This window comes from Arvicola amphibius, chromosome 3, assembly GCF_903992535.2.
Source record: "Arvicola amphibius chromosome 3, mArvAmp1.2, whole genome shotgun sequence".
Taxonomy (NCBI): domain Eukaryota; kingdom Metazoa; phylum Chordata; class Mammalia; order Rodentia; family Cricetidae; genus Arvicola; species Arvicola amphibius.
Window position 1 is genome coordinate 134,719,256 of NC_052049.1, and position 15,022 is coordinate 134,734,277.

A 15,022-nucleotide genomic window follows, 5' to 3' on the forward strand; every position below is an offset into this window, starting at 1 on the left:
GGACGTGAGTTTCCTGCCTTTCTTGTATGAGACAAAGGAGGTGAGGTCCCTCTAGAATCCGTGCAGTCCAAGGATACTCGAGTTGGAAGTTGGGTAATGGGACATCCTCAGGGTGTGCGTAGGTGGGCGACGAAGGGCAAAGAAATACTATTTTCTGGGCAGTTGGACCGGGCTGTGTAGTCATGGAACTCATTGCTTTCACCCAGACGGCACAGCATGTGAGCGACAGGGCGGGAAAGGATGCAGGGAACCTGCTGGTTGCTTGAGCGTTCGAGCCCTCACCTCGGGGCGGTCCCTCGGGGGTTCCAGCAGGGGGCGCCCCGAGTCCCGGGTCGAGTGTCCGGGCGCGCCTCCAGCCGGCGCCTGGGACGGGGCTGGCCGCTCCGCCCCCTCGACTCCCCGGCGGCTCTGCAGGAGGACGCCGGGCGCTGGAGGCAGAGCTGAGCGGAGCGAGCGCCGCGCACCCCGCCGTGCCCCAGTACCCGTCCTGCCCGCCTCACAAGCAGCGCAGCCTCTCGCCGTGAGTAGTGCCCGGGACGCGGGGCTCGACGGCAGCCGGGGCTGGGGTGGCGGGACATTGCCTGTCTAGGATATGGCCCTTCTGCGGTTTGCGCGTTGTGGCGGCACCCGGAGGCCAGTCTGCACGCTGCTTCCTGGGGTGCCTCCTCTGCTTGACACTCTGATCCTGGAGACGGGGTGGGGAGACGGACAGAGGCCTGACACCTGGGTGGAAGGGAAAGAGCCGTACATCAAGTTGGCTCCCTCAAAGGGGACCAGTCCTGTAGGAGGGAGACAAACCCAGTCTCTGTGGGGGCTCACACCTCCTCCTCCCACCTCGGCACAGGAGGCTACTTCCTGTGAAATGAACCTCCAGTGTGGCCTAATGAGTTGTGGGCAGGTGGAGGGACACTCCCTGGCGCCCTGTCCTCTTAAATTTGAAGGCAGCTGGGCGCTCTTTTGGTTTCTGACATTGGTTCCCAACTACGTTAGCATCCTAGGGGAATTTTTGTTGACTAAGAGACCCTGGCACCTTAACTGCTTCAGAGTTAAGCTTAAAGCCCTGTTTTCCTCCCTACCTAGCCCCTGTTAAGTTTTTGGCACCTAAAGTGATGGCATTGATAGCCCAGTAGCTTCCTGGGAGGCTTGAGGAGGGGTCAGGAATGGGTGGGTTATCTGCTACCCCAGGGGCAAGCTTCTTGCTGGCAGGAATAAAAGCCAGCTGACCCTGACACCTCTCTAGAGCCTTCCATCCTGTCAGATGGGGGGTGGGGGGGGGGGAAGCAAACAATCCAGCTGCCCAGAGAAGCTGAACCTTCATCAAAACATGGAGTTTTTCTCATGTCAACTCAGGGAGGCAGCTTCTCCGACCTTCTCTGAGCCCTAAGCTTCCTTATCAGGGATTGTCCAAAGGAGTTCTGTGATGCTTGAGTCCCCTCCCTTCTGCTGGCAGCTTCCCCAGAGCCCGAGTTTGAGGATTCTTCATAGGGGTGTGTGTGTGTGTTTCAAACCACTGCCTGCCCGTGTCATAGCCTGGTTTCCCTTACTGGATTTGGGTGAGGGAGGGTGAGGCGCTCAGAGAGTTAACATCAGAGTGAGGTTTCATAGAATAAGGGAAGACAGTGAATGTTGGGGTGGTGTTCCAGACCTGGGCACCTGCTCCCACCTTGAAGTTGTCCCCCAGAAGGCCACAGGCTTTCCAATCCTGAGCCACCCTTGGAGGAGTTGGGTGGCTCTCAAGAGAAGCCCTGGGAAACTTGATGGTCTAGGTGTGTGATGGTGGGCAAGTCCCTTCCCCTGTCTGGACCTCAGAGTCCTCCTGTTGTCAAACAAGTGAGTGAGACCAGACCCCAGTGGGTTCAGACTTTTGTTTTGAGGTGAGTTTTTACCCCAAACCCCAGTCCACAGCAAGGTGTGGGAGTATGCTGGCCCACTTCCTCACCCTGTGACTTCTGAAGAGGAGATTAAACTGGAAAGATATTTGTGACCCTTTCTGTGGGGTCCTAAGAATTCTGTGTTACCTCCTAGACTGTTGCTTGGTGTTAGGGCCATGGACAAGAAGGTGAATTCCCAGGAGTCCCTTGGGAGAAAGTGGACACTCAGATGGGTATCATCTTCGAACTGTCTGGAGATGGTAGCCTGAGTCTCTGATCAAAAATTATAGTCACATCCCTTGCTTCTGATATGTGGTTTCAGCCTTTCAAACTTGGTGATAATTCTACCTTAGAGTTGCTGTACATGACTCTGACAGTTTACCAACATAAGTAAGATGCAGACTGATCTGTGGAGGTGTTAGGAAAGAATGACAGCCACCACCAGGTGTTTCCCTTGATGGTGAAGTGTCTGAGCTGTGGTCTCGAGAAAGGAGGCTGGGCACTAACAGCAAATCAACCATTTATAGAGAACCTGCCTCTGGTAGCCTCTGCAAAGGGACAGAGGTGAGACTGTTACAGTCTTTGTCTTTCTGGGGCTCCAAGAGCGTTCCACATGTATCATCTCACTTGTAAAGCAGATATTTATGAGGAGCCTGGAGAGATGGCTCAGTGGCTAAGAGCACTGGCTGCTTTTCCAGAGGACCTGGGTTCCGTTACCAGCACCCACAAGATGGTTTACAACCATCTTTAACTTCAGTTCAGAGGGTCTGATGCCCCTTTCTGGCCTCTTTGGGCACTGCACACATACATGTAGGCAAAGCAACTGTACACATACAGATAACTACATCTTAAAAAATAAGTTTAGTAAATAAATAGTAATTTATGCCTCCCCCCCCCCAAGATCTCATATAGCCAAGGCTGGCCTTGAACTCATCATGTAGCTGAGGTTGACCTTGAACCTTGACCTCTGTAGTGCAGAGATTTTAAGTATGAGCCACGACGCCTGGTTTATGGAGTGCTGAGGATGGAAGCTATAGCTGCTTTGTGCACTAGGTAATCACTCGACCAATTGAACTATATCCCAGCACTTTTATTTTTCCATTTCTTTTTCTTTTTGGAGATAGGATCTTACCTTAGAGCCCACACTGGCCTGAAACTTCAAGATACCTCCTGAGTGCTGGGATTACAGGTGTGTGCCAGCCATATCCAGTGCATTTGGTGCTGGGGATGGAAGCCAGGGCTTTGTACATGCTACATACATACCCTGATAACTGAGGCATATCCTCAGCTCTGTGGAGAAGCAGTCTCCAAATTGAATCAGACAGTATATACTCTTTTCGCGGGATCTGGTTTCTTTTGTTCTTCACGCTTGTGAGATTTGCCCATGTTATAGCACTTAGCCGCACTTCCCTAATTCGCACGGTTGTATAGTGACTCCATTATGTATGTATATTCAGTGGGTCTACCCACGGTTTTCTAGACGGTTCCAATTTTTAGTTGTTACTAGTAGTTTTCTTGTTGCTAAATGGGCCATTCTAGAAAACAGCTACGCAGGTTTCCTACAGTATGTTCACAGAAATGTTTCCACAGGACTCAGAGTGGTTTTTCCCAGTGTGTCTCTCCCCTGGCAGTGTCTGGGTGTTCCACACACTCAACAGCATCAGGGTTGACTAGGCCTGTTTTCCATGGAAGCTAATGTGAAGCTCAGAAGAGTTGTCATGTGCTCAGTGAAAGGGCAATGGGGCTGCAAGCAGCAGAGCTGGGATTTGCTATGTCAAGACACAGGCATTGCCTTTCTCCCAAACTTATCTTCACGTGTGTGAGTGCCTTGCCTGCGTGTGTGTCTGTGCGCCACATTTGTGTCTGGTGCCCACGGAGGCCAGAAGAGGATGCCAGTTCCACCTGAAACTGTCGTTACAGGTGGTTGTGAGCCACCATGTGAATGCTGGGAATTGAACCCAGGTCCTCTGCAAGAGCAGTCGGGGCTCTTAACCACTGAGACATGTCTCCAATCCCTTTGCTTTTCTTTTTGAGACAGGCATAGATTATGGTCTGGAAGGAGAAAATTCTAACTTAATCCTATTAGGAGGACTTTTCTAGAATGTGAAGAAGGGAAGAACAGAGCCATGCAGCCTTGCAGAGAAGGTGACTAGACCCTGAGGAAACGGAGCAGCTCTTGGGAGGGCTCCCATGGAAAGAGCCCTCCTAGTGGTGTGGCATGGCAGGGTGAACCCACGAGGACAGGAAAAGCCCACTGTGACTGTAACTCAGGGTATGTGGAATAGGGCGGTGACCTGTGTCTGAGTTCGCTTGCCCTCCACTTCACCCTGGTTCATTTTTCTGGGGGAAATCGGGGCTTCTCGGAATCTACCTCAGTTCCTGATGGCAGATGGAGCTGGCCTCTCACCAAAGGGAAGCTCATAGCTGCTGGGACCACTCTTCATGTTCCTGCCAAGAGGGTTTTGAGGGGTTTTCTGTGCTGTCTCTCCATGGGAGCTTGGTGCCCTTCCCTAAGAGCTGGATGAATGGCTTATTTAGAAGGAGTACTGGTTTCGGGCGTCTTGCAGGGGTCGTGAGAATGAAGACAGGCTCAGTTTCTGATTCCGGTTGAGTCAAACTTGCTAAGAGGACCCCAAAACCTCTTCCTGAGAAGGGAGTTGAACTGATTGACTTTATGCCATAGGAAACAGGAACACAGTGGCCTGGAACAAGTGGTGATAATAAAATCATCCTCCTGTGCACGGTATCTTACATAGTTTTTTGTATTGGGTCTCCACACTGGTATGTGAAGCAGATGCTAGGCTTCATAGGGGTGTCTCCATTTACAGATGAGGGGCTGAGGATGAGAAAGGGGGCCAACAGGGATAGTGCTCTTTTTAGTGTCTGTGCACACTCAGGCCCGCCACAGCTGCACAGTGGGCATGAAGGGTCATGGTGTCCACAGGAAGGTGGCCCTGAAAGCGAGATCTGGGAGACAGGCCAGCTCTGTCTGGGGGTCTGAGGGATCTGTGTGCTTTGGCAGAATGGATGAAGGATGGGACATTTTGGTAATGGGCTCTGGTTTCCTGAGATCCAGACAGCCCCAATTTCTTGATGTTGGTGAGACCTGTCCTATGTGATGGTCCTACTTAATCTGGAAAGGACAGGCTCTCAGGGTCACAGCCTGAGTGTAGTTGGCATTTGATTGGCAGGCAGGAGAAGAGCTGCCCATGCTGGCCAAAATGGGCTGTGATACCTTTGCTAAGGACCCTTGAGTGACTCCATAGGCAGCTGGTCATATGTCACAAAAGGGCGCTGTCTTCGGGTGAACTCTTTGGGTAAGAGGATTGCAAGGGAAGATACAGGCCCTACAGTGAGGGCTCCCTGGGGCTCGAACTGCTCTGTGTCTTTTGCTGAGGTGTCCTGTGCAGGCAGAGGTAGCTGTGTCCCACAGATGAAGAAACTGGGTTCCTCTGCCAAGTGGTGAGGTCACAGAGCTAGATGCGGGTAGTACTGGAACCAGCACCTCGGGCTCCTGGCTCCTGGTGCTGTTTTAATTTGTCATACCGTCCCCACCCATGTTCCCTGTGAGGTGATGAGTGAGCACTTACCAATCCGTTCAGACTCACCATCGGGTGGCACAGCCCCCAAGGGAGCTGAAGTCATGATAATCCCTTGTCTTTCTACAGTACTTAATCACTCACGAAACAATTTCATGACTCGAAATTGATTTTTACAGTATCGGTCCCATTTTACAGATGGGAAAGCTGCATGTCTGGTCACTTAAATGATTTGTCCAGGTAAAACTGGGTCTTACATGTTGGGAAAATATTCTTCAGCCCTATATTTTAGCTTTTAAAAATATTATTTTATGTATAAAGGTGTTCTGCCTGCATGTTTATCTGCATATCACATGTGCAAACAGATTTTTCTTTGGGCTGCCATCTCACAAAAGATGACATGGGGATTTATTATTAATTATTAAAGCTTGGCCATAGTTTAGGCTTGTTCTTAACTAGTTTTTAAAACTTAAATTAACCCATATTTTTAAATCTCTGTTCTTTTATATGGCTTGGTTAACTTTACTCTGTATTCCCCGTCCTGCTTCCTCTCCTTCTGCTGGTAATTAAGAGCTCATGCGCCTGCTCTTCCAGAGGACCTGAGTTCCCAGAACACATGGCCGGGCTCACACCCGCCTGTCTGTCCAGCTTCAGAGCATCTGATGCCCTCTCCTGGCCCGCTTGGCATCTGCACTTGCGTGCACATATCCACATATAGACACACCCACTTCCACACACATAAAAATAAAATGAACTTTAAGAGAGGAATGAAATCTATGTCTTAGCGTCACTACTGCTCTGATGGAATACCATGACCAAAGCAACTTGAGGAGGGAAGGGTTTGACTTCCACTTCCACATCACTGAAGGAAATCAGGGCAGGAGCTCAAATATGGTGGGAACCTGGAGGCAGGAGCTGATGCAGAGGCCTTGGATGGGTGCTGCTTACTGGCATGCTCATCATGGCTTGCTCAGCCTGCTTTCTTATAGAACCCAGGACCACCAGTCTAGGGAAGGAAACACACACAATGGGCTGGGCCGTCCCCTATCAATCACTAATTAAGAAAAATGCCCACAGCCAGATCTGAGGGAGGCATTTTCTCAATTGAGATGCCTTCCTTTCCGATGACTCTAGCTTGTGCCGTTGACACGAAAGTAGCCAGGACACTCTACATCACCACCACAGGTGAGCCGCTCACACAGGCCCGTCCTCAGGGAACCAAGGCTGTGGGTGACTGAACCTCTTTTCTCCCTGCAGTTGGTTGCTTTTCAGACTCAGACTCTTCAGCTTGTGTTAATTTGCATGGCCGTCCTAAGCTTAGGTTTCTTTCCATTTCAGGATTGTATGGTCCAGGCCTCGATGAAGAGCCCAAACATGGAGACGTTCAAGCAGCAGAAGGTGGAGGATTTTTATGACATTGGAGAGGAGCTGGGGAGGTAAGAGATTGTGTTGAGAGGTGGAGGGGTGTAGATGGGCTCACTCACTTTTCTGTTGCCTGGTTGGGGTTATAAAGCTGGGTTTGTCACAGGGCTGTTGGGAAGCTTTCAAACAAGCCCAGGGTTTATTCATCCTCATGGGTGACGCTGCAGATCTGTCTCTCTCTGTAAATGATGTCAGAAGAGCTGCACAGCCGGGGTCTGTGTGCTCTGTATAGTCTGACAGCTATGGGATAACCTCATGAAATCTGTCCTCTTTCCCTCCATAAAGCCCTCTCTCCAGGTCGGCTGGACATCTGACCTGTTGGTTTTTGTTCCTGGTGTCCCGTTGGGGTTCTCCATGGTTCCCTAGGATTTTCTTTTTTAAATTGGAGCCTGAATGGGAGGTGAAGTAATCCTCCCGAAAAGAGATTTGTATTGAGTAACAGCCTTACCAGCCTCGGCAGGAAGTTTCTGGGATCTGAGTTGTTGGCTCAGCCGAGAGTAGGGCTTAACTAAACTTTCTTCTCATTTCAAAGTCACTATTTTGTGAAGGGAGAAATGAGATTTTCTGAAGATCACCACCCCCCCCACCGAACTTCCATTTTTAAAAATGGCTGACGTTTAGTGGCTCTAAGACACTAGTCCCAAAGCCCTGGTCTCCATACCACACAGGGAATGGCAGTCCCCTTTGTTCTTGTCACAGGTAGACTGCGGGGCAGGGTTGAAGTGAGTTTCTCAAAGTTGCTGAGGGCAGTGAGCAACAAAGTTAAGGTTCTGAGCTGCCCAGTTTGCCCCTGAACACTTGTCCGGCTCCCTCCTGTGAGCGAGGTGCTTGCCCGCTCAAATGCGTTCCAGCCCCTCACACACCCAGCAGAGCAGGGTGCCCGTGGAACCAGACAGGTAAAACAGGAAGCCTTTCTCCTTAAAGCTGTCAAATTAGCACAAATTCTTATATCCTTTGTTTTAAAGGCAAACAGAACAAAGCCAGGGAGCCTTTTTCCAGGAAGAGAGGTGGCGGGGAGGGGGTGGGGCACAGGTCAGGGGGTGACTGACCTTGCAGACTGGTTGGGTAGGGAGCAAATGTCTGTCTGTGGACATGAAGGACTCCTCAGCCTTCTGTTACTAATCTTGGGCCTAAAAAAGGGGTTCTGGGTGGAAAACCAGGGTCTCTTTGCTGCAGGCCCTTTTGCACTTCAACCCCCACCTCCGACCTGAGAAACAGCACCTCCTGGTCGAGCTGCTAGAGGTGTTTGAGCTGGTATCCTTGCCTTAGCCTGTGTTCTGTGCCATGGGTACAATGATGTGTCCCTCCTCGAACTCCAGCCTGGCTAGAGGCATGCTTCATAACAAGGCCTTGGTGGAATTGGACTGGTGCCCGAGGGGCAGAGACACTGAGACGTTGGCTGGGCGAGGGTCCTGGAGAAGAATGCAGAGGTTGTTGCTGGAGAATGTTTGTGCCATCCCCTCCTTGCCTTGCCCCCCCCCCCCCCCCCCCCCCCCCCCCCCGCCACTTTGGACCTGAGCTGGAAGAACTGGGAGACAATCGAGTCCCCTCCCTTGCTGCGAGTGTAAAGGCTGCACGCGCTCAGCCTGGAATCCTCCCTCCCAAAGTGCTGGCTAGACAAAAGGTTGATAAGAGTCATCAGTGACCTGGGACCTGTGCTCAGACACACTAAGACTTGGCTGGAGCTCAGGTGAGCTAGAAGGCCATGAAAAGGCCTTCCTTCCAGGATCCCCGTTTAGCAGTTGGAACTAAGGTTCAAGGCGGAGATGGGTCCTGTAGGTAGTTATAGAATGGGTTGGAATTTGAACTGCCTTCAGGTGACCACACAGTTACTTTGGGGGTGGGAGGTACTGGAAGACCCATCCCAGGGTGCTCTAGCTACTGAGTGACACGCTTAGCCCGCAACCACTCTGCTTGTTAAAAGGTTAATCCTATTCTCTCCCCACGATTCTCTGCATGTAACACACTGAGAACCTACTGTGTGCCTGGCCTTGCCTAATGCAGTGAAGTAAATCATGTGTCCTGTGTCCTTGCAGCCTGTGATTTATTGATGTAGAGAGGCACTCAGCAAGTGGATCACAGAGGATGAGTCATGGGCAGGTCACTATGAAGGGAGAAGACAGAGTGCTCCAAGGGAAAGTAATGGGAGACATATTTAAAAGAGGCCGGTGAGGAAGGGCGCTCCGGGCTCTGGCCCCGGTGCTGAGAACGGATCCTTGTCGGTACATACGGCTTCAGCTCCAGCCTGCTCACGGTGCTGGAGGTGGTCTGCTGTCCCTAGAGTGTTTAGAGAAATGCTGGCTTATATCTTCCGACCTCTCCCAGCCTTCGTAGCTACCAGTGGGCGACAACAAGAGACTGAGGCTGGCGTCCTAAAGAGAATCCCGCTTAACCCATTGTTTTATAGGCTAGGCTAGGACGGGTGGCTCATCCAAGGTCACAGAGTGAATGTGTGCTGGAATGAATTGGTGATCTAGTTTAGGGACCCAGCCTTGAAGGGATGTGAAGACCCACAAACAGAAAATCATCTTCCTTTATCTGAATGCCTCTGGGGAGTGGGAGAGACTATCAGTACGGTGGTTATTTTCTTTCCTTTTTCTGTTTCCCTTTGAGAAAAGGTGTTTGAGGCCAATGTTAGCAACATAAGTCCCCTGTGTCTGAAAACTAAGAGCCAGGTGTATGATGCACATCCCAATCTCGGTTCTTGGGAGGCAGCGGCAGGTTCTATGTGTTGGAAGCCTGTTGGTCAGTTACCTGGTAAGACCCTGTCTCAGAAAAAAATAATCCGCATTAAATCATCAACTATTTTTATTTCTGAGTCTCTCCTCTAATCTTGCCAAGGGTGTTTCTCACACTTGTACACATCCCACCTCCTTTGTGTCCACTTGTGCATGGGGTTCACATTCCTCCAAGTGCTAAGGAGGCCCATAAGGCAGAGGAGCCGGCAGCTCAGGGAGAGGCCAGGCATGAGATTAAGCCTATCTCACCTTTGTTTGTGCTGGGTTCTTTGATGTCAGGTCCACATCTAGTTTCTTATCTCAGGCATCAGACCACACTGGAGCTAAGGCCAGAGGTCCCCCAAACTTCTGTGATCTGTTTTTGCCCTTACTCACTCTTAACAATTATACTTTTAGGGGGTTGGAGAGATGGCTCAGAGGTTAAGAGCACTGGCTACTCTTCCAGAAGAGCTGAGTTCAATGCCTAGAACCCACGTGGTAACTCACAACTGTCAGTAACTTCAGTTCCAGGGGATTTGATATCCTCTTCTGGTTTCCATGGAACCAGGCTTGCATTTGGTCCACATACATACATTTCTTTTTCCTGAGTCAGGGTTTCTCTGTGTAAGAGCCCTAACTGTTCTGGAACATGGTTTGTAGACCAGGCTGGTCTCCCAAAGGTCACAGAGATCTGACTGCCTCTGCCCCTGGAGTGCTGGGATTAAAGGTGCCACCACACCTGGCTACTTTTTCCTTAAGATCCAATTCAGTCGCTGTCTCCCCAACAGCCTACTGTGACCCACCCTCTTCCATCCCATACTCTTCCTGAAGAATCAGCTAGCTTTTATTCTGCATCCCCACATCTATAACATCCAACTTCATATTACACTAAAGTGTTTCCCCTTGGGACTGAGGTCCTGCGCCCATCACCTGGGCTTCTGTGTACTTCAGCTTTTATCCTCTGGTCTCCGCCCTATGCCATGGTGTCCACCCCCCTTTCCCCATCCTTCTACACCTGATAAGTTCTCAGCACCCACAGACACCTGTAATTAAGCACAAGGCTATCTGGAAGCTGCTCTGAGTTAAACACGACGTGTCACACCCTTGCTCTCAGAAGCCCTGGAACTCGGAAAACAACACAGAAGCACTTCCCTCTGTAGAGTACTCGCCATTCATTCTTTGACTAAAAAAAAAAAAAAATGACCTATTAATTAATTTTGTGTGTGTGTGTGTACATGAGTGCGGGTAGGCTGGAGACCAGATCCCGAGAGCTGGAGTTACAAGAGGTTGTGAGCTGATCAACAAGAGTGACTGGTACTGAACTCGGGTCCTTCCAACAGCAGTGCTGGCTTGTAACCTGAAGCCTCCTCTCCAGCCCCAATGTATGCAATTCTTTTAATTATTTGCTTACATTTTTTTCTGTGTATGCGCACATACATACGAAGTCAGCTGGAGGTGGTTTTCTCCTTCCATTATGTGGGTCCTGGAGTTTGAACTTAGGTCATCAGCCGAGGCAGCAGGTTGCTTTATCCCCTGAGCCATCTTGGCAGCCCCTGTATTTACCTCTTACGCCACCACGTGATGCAGATGAAGGCGCTCAGCCTCCACAGCATTGAGTAACTAACACGGGGAACAGAACTGTGGGACCAAGAAGTCAAGTGACGCAGCAAGTCTCAGAGAATGTCAGGCCTGAGAACTAGGGACTCTCTCTAGGCAGAGCCCTGCCCCCCATTCTGCTCTGCCACTTTTTGGCTGGTATTTCCTGCCTCTGAGAATGTGACTGGCTGCATGTCAGGGATCTCCTGTCCTTGTCAGCCTGCTCAAAGTCCACCCCATCCTTGCAGGACAATGCAAGTGGACTCAACATTCCCATTTAACAGTTGAGGAGAACAACAGACACGAAGTTATAAGTTCCTGGTCACGTCATCTGAGAAGGACAGCCAGGACTCTGTTCTAGGACTGTCACATTGGAAAGCTCATGTTCTCTTTAGATTTATTTGTTTTATTTGTGTGTATGAGTGTACACCTGTATGTATCTGTGTGCACCATGCTGTTCCTGGTGCCCCCTGCAGGTCAGAAGAGGGGGTCGTTTCCCCCTGTAACTGGAGTTACGGATGGTTGTGAGCTACCTTGTGGGTGCTGGGAACTGAACCTGGGACCTCTGCAAGAGAAAAAAGGTGTTCCAAACTGCCGAGTCCTGTTTCCAGCTCCCCGATTCCATAATTTAATCAGAATTGGTCAGGGATGTTCTTAGAGGTCATCTATTCTAGTAGAGGCCAGGGCTCAGGGTGGTGGGGGTAAAGGTTGTTAAGAGACTTGCTGAGGCCCAAGAAGGGTGGAATGGCAGAGCAAATATATCCACCCACTGTGTAAGGCAGGAGCGAGAAGCCCACCAGGCCATAGGTTCTCTTGGCGGGAGTCTTATTCTGCAGCTTTCATGGTGCTTGTTTTAAACGTGTGAGTCTTTTAGCCACACAACTATGGCCCGGCTTAGGATGGAAAAGTGATCAAAAGCAGGACAGGTGGGTGAAGGGAGCGAGCAGCAACATGACCTATTTCCATCTATCTCTGACCCTGACGTCACTATAGTAGACTATGGGCTTGCCTGTGCCAGGGGTCTCTTGGAGCTCTTGGCCTATGGTTCAAATCAAGGTCAGCCCTTCTGAAGGTTGGAGGTCATTGTGAGCCAGCTAGATGTGAAATGGCACAGTAGAGTGCAGTGGCTTCTTGTCACCCATGTTGTGGGTCTGAGCTTCCTGGACCTAGCATAGATGTACTTGGTGTTAGCATCTAGGAAGTCTTCTGGGCTATAGCTGTGCCCTAGACTATAGCTGTGCCTAGACTATAAGGGGTGTGTGTGTGTGTGTAGGTTTATGGGTTCCCACCTGTGCTTTAGGTGACATCTCAGGTACCTGTTTTCTATTGGGTATTGTTATAGCACTGGAGAGCTGGGGCTCAGTTCTTGCCCATAGAGCTTCAAGCTCAACTTGGGTCCAGCTCAGCTCTCAAAAGCAAATGAAATGAGCACATGGATTAGATCATGTACTAGGAGTTTAGAGGAGAGAGCACCCTTTCATGATTGAGTCCCAGAGCTGGTGGTAAGGAACGGGATCTTAAAATGAGGACTGTCAGGACCTGGGAAGGGCCAGAGCTGCCTGCAGAGAGCCCTGGGTGACAGAAGTCATGGCGAGGGGCAGGGGAGGCATGTTCATCACCCATTGTGAGGAAAACAAAGCACAAAGCCACTCAAACAAAGTGGCTGCACGGAGGAGCTGGCTTCAGTCAGCGGGAAGCTGGGCATACATGCAAATTGTCCACCCTAATGGGCAGGTCTCATGGAGTCCAGTTTGCATGGCACAAACCTAAGAGCTTCTTCTGAGGGCCATTGATGCCATCCTCATCTACCCAGGATTTGTGTACTTTATTTTTTATTTATTTATAGAGTGTGTGTGTCTTTTACTCATTAAAAAAATATATATATCTTTCTGTGTACCCAGAGTTGATATTCTAAATTTTTAAATGAAGTAGAAAAGAAATTGTAAGAATAATGGGTTCCTGTGAACTTTTATTTAGATAGCTCCTAAAATTAAAACATTCATTTCTCTCTCTCTCTCTCTCTCTCTCTCTCTCTCTCTCTCTCTCTCTCTCTCTCTCTGTGTGTGTGTGTGTGTGTGTGTGTGTGTGTGTGTGAATAGAGAGGGTGTCAGGTCTCCTGGAACTGGAGTTACAGGCAGTTGTGGGTTTGCTGTCTGTTGTAGGTCCTATCCTGGGTATCAAACTCTGATCTTCTGCAAGAACAGTAAGTGCTTTTAACTGCTGAGATATCGCTCCAACTCTTATCTCAATTTTTTGTTTCATCTTGTTTTTTTTTTCTGAGACAGGGTTTCTCTATGTAGCCCTGTAGACCTGGACCTGACTCTGTAGACCAGGCTGGCCTAAAACTCAGAGATCTTCCTGCCTCTGCCTCCTGAGTGCTGGGATTAAAGGGCTGTGCCACCGCTGCTGGGGCGCCTATCTCAATTTTTAAAATTTTTGGGGATTTATTTATTTATTTATGCATGCGGGAGAGGAGGGTGTGCTCATACCACAATGTGTGCATGGTGGAGGTCAGAGGTCAGCTTGCAGAAGTTGGTTCTCTCCTTCCACCATGCAGGTCTCAGGGATTGAGCTCTGCTCATCAGGGCTGACCAGGCGATAAACACCTTTACTTGCTGAGCCATCTTGCTGGCTGTAGACATCCCAACTTTTAACATATTTTAACCCCCCCCCTTTTTCCCTTCTCTCCCTACGTTCTCTCTCTCTCTCTCTCTCTCTCTCTCTCTCTCTCTCTCTCTCTCTCTCTCTCTCTCTCTCTCTCTCTCTCTCTTTCGTTTTTTCAAGACAGGGTTTCTCTGTGTAATAGCCCTAGCTGTCCTGGAACTAGCTCTTTAAGACCAGGCTGGCCTTGAACTTGCTATGGTAGCTGAGGATCACTGGCTTTCTGATCTTTCTGCCTCTATTGCTTCCTAAGTGGTGGGATTACAGGATGCCTGGCTTATGTTGTGCAGGGGATGGGACATTTTGTGCACGCTAGCAAGCACGCCACCAGCGGAGCAACCTTCCATCCCCATTAGTGTTCCTTGTAGTTTTTTTTTTTTTTTTTTTTTTTTTTTTCGAGACAGGGTTTCTCTGTAGCTTTGGAGCCTGTCCTGGAACTAGCTCTTGTAGACCAGGCTGGTCTCGAACTCACAGAGATCCGCCTGCCTCTGCCTCCCGAGTGCTGGGATTAAAGGCGTGCGCCACCACCGCCCGGTTCCTTGTAGTTTATCTTCCTACTTTACAAGACCCAGTACAGGATTGTGTGTAGCATTTCATTGTCACAGCTCTCTGGTCATCTTTACTCTTGAACACTTCCCAGTTTGTTTTTTGCTTTGGGTGACATTGGTAATTTTTAATACTGGCCTTTAAAAAATTAAGTATAGATCCATCAGTTAACTTCATTCTGTTCTAAATATTCCTGGTTTTTTTTAAATGCTAAATGAGGGTGTGTCTGTGAACTCTTTTGTTCAGTATCTTCTCCTGGCCTTATTTCCCAGAGGTGGCATACCAAGACAAGAGGTATGTCTGATTTGCTTAAAAGGAGAAACACTAAGGAGTGTGCAGTGTTTCATATCTCCTTGTGGTTTTGCCAACCCTCACTCATTGGGGTGTGTGTGTGTGTGTGTGTGTGTGTGTGTGTGTATGCATTTGTAATAGCTAAAGAGTTTTGTGAAGGTATGTTAAGATTTTTCCATTGGGAATTTCAAGTAGTTAAAATCTTGTTTACTTTCTCCTTAACCTTAAACTTTATTGTCTTTGTTTCTTTACTTTTTCCTCTTAGTATTTCTGATTCATTTCGCTACACTTGCATGGATAATGTGAAATTCTAGCCATAGCAAGGTAGGCAGGGCACATACAACCATCCCTGTTTCACATATGATGAAAGCAAGGCACT

The 15,022-nt window shown here is 49.4% G+C and overlaps 1 protein-coding gene across 3 annotated transcripts in view; it reads left to right on the plus strand.

The window, feature by feature from the left end:
* The first annotated feature begins 396 nt into the window (after positions 1 to 396).
* The window catches only part of Dapk2 (death associated protein kinase 2), a 119,034-nt gene continuing 104,408 nt past the window's right edge, over positions 397 to 15,022 (plus strand). For 2 of the 3 annotated variants that reach the window (XM_038322305.1, XM_038322308.1), the window contains exons 1-2: positions 397 to 520; positions 6,749 to 6,846. In XM_038322305.1, coding sequence (XP_038178233.1) covers positions 6,755 to 6,846 — 92 coding nt within the window. In that variant the 5' untranslated portion in view covers positions 397 to 520; positions 6,749 to 6,754. Of the gene's footprint in view, positions 521 to 6,748; positions 6,847 to 15,022 lie in introns of those variants that run through there. The other variant, XM_038322306.1, reaches the window with a different exon arrangement.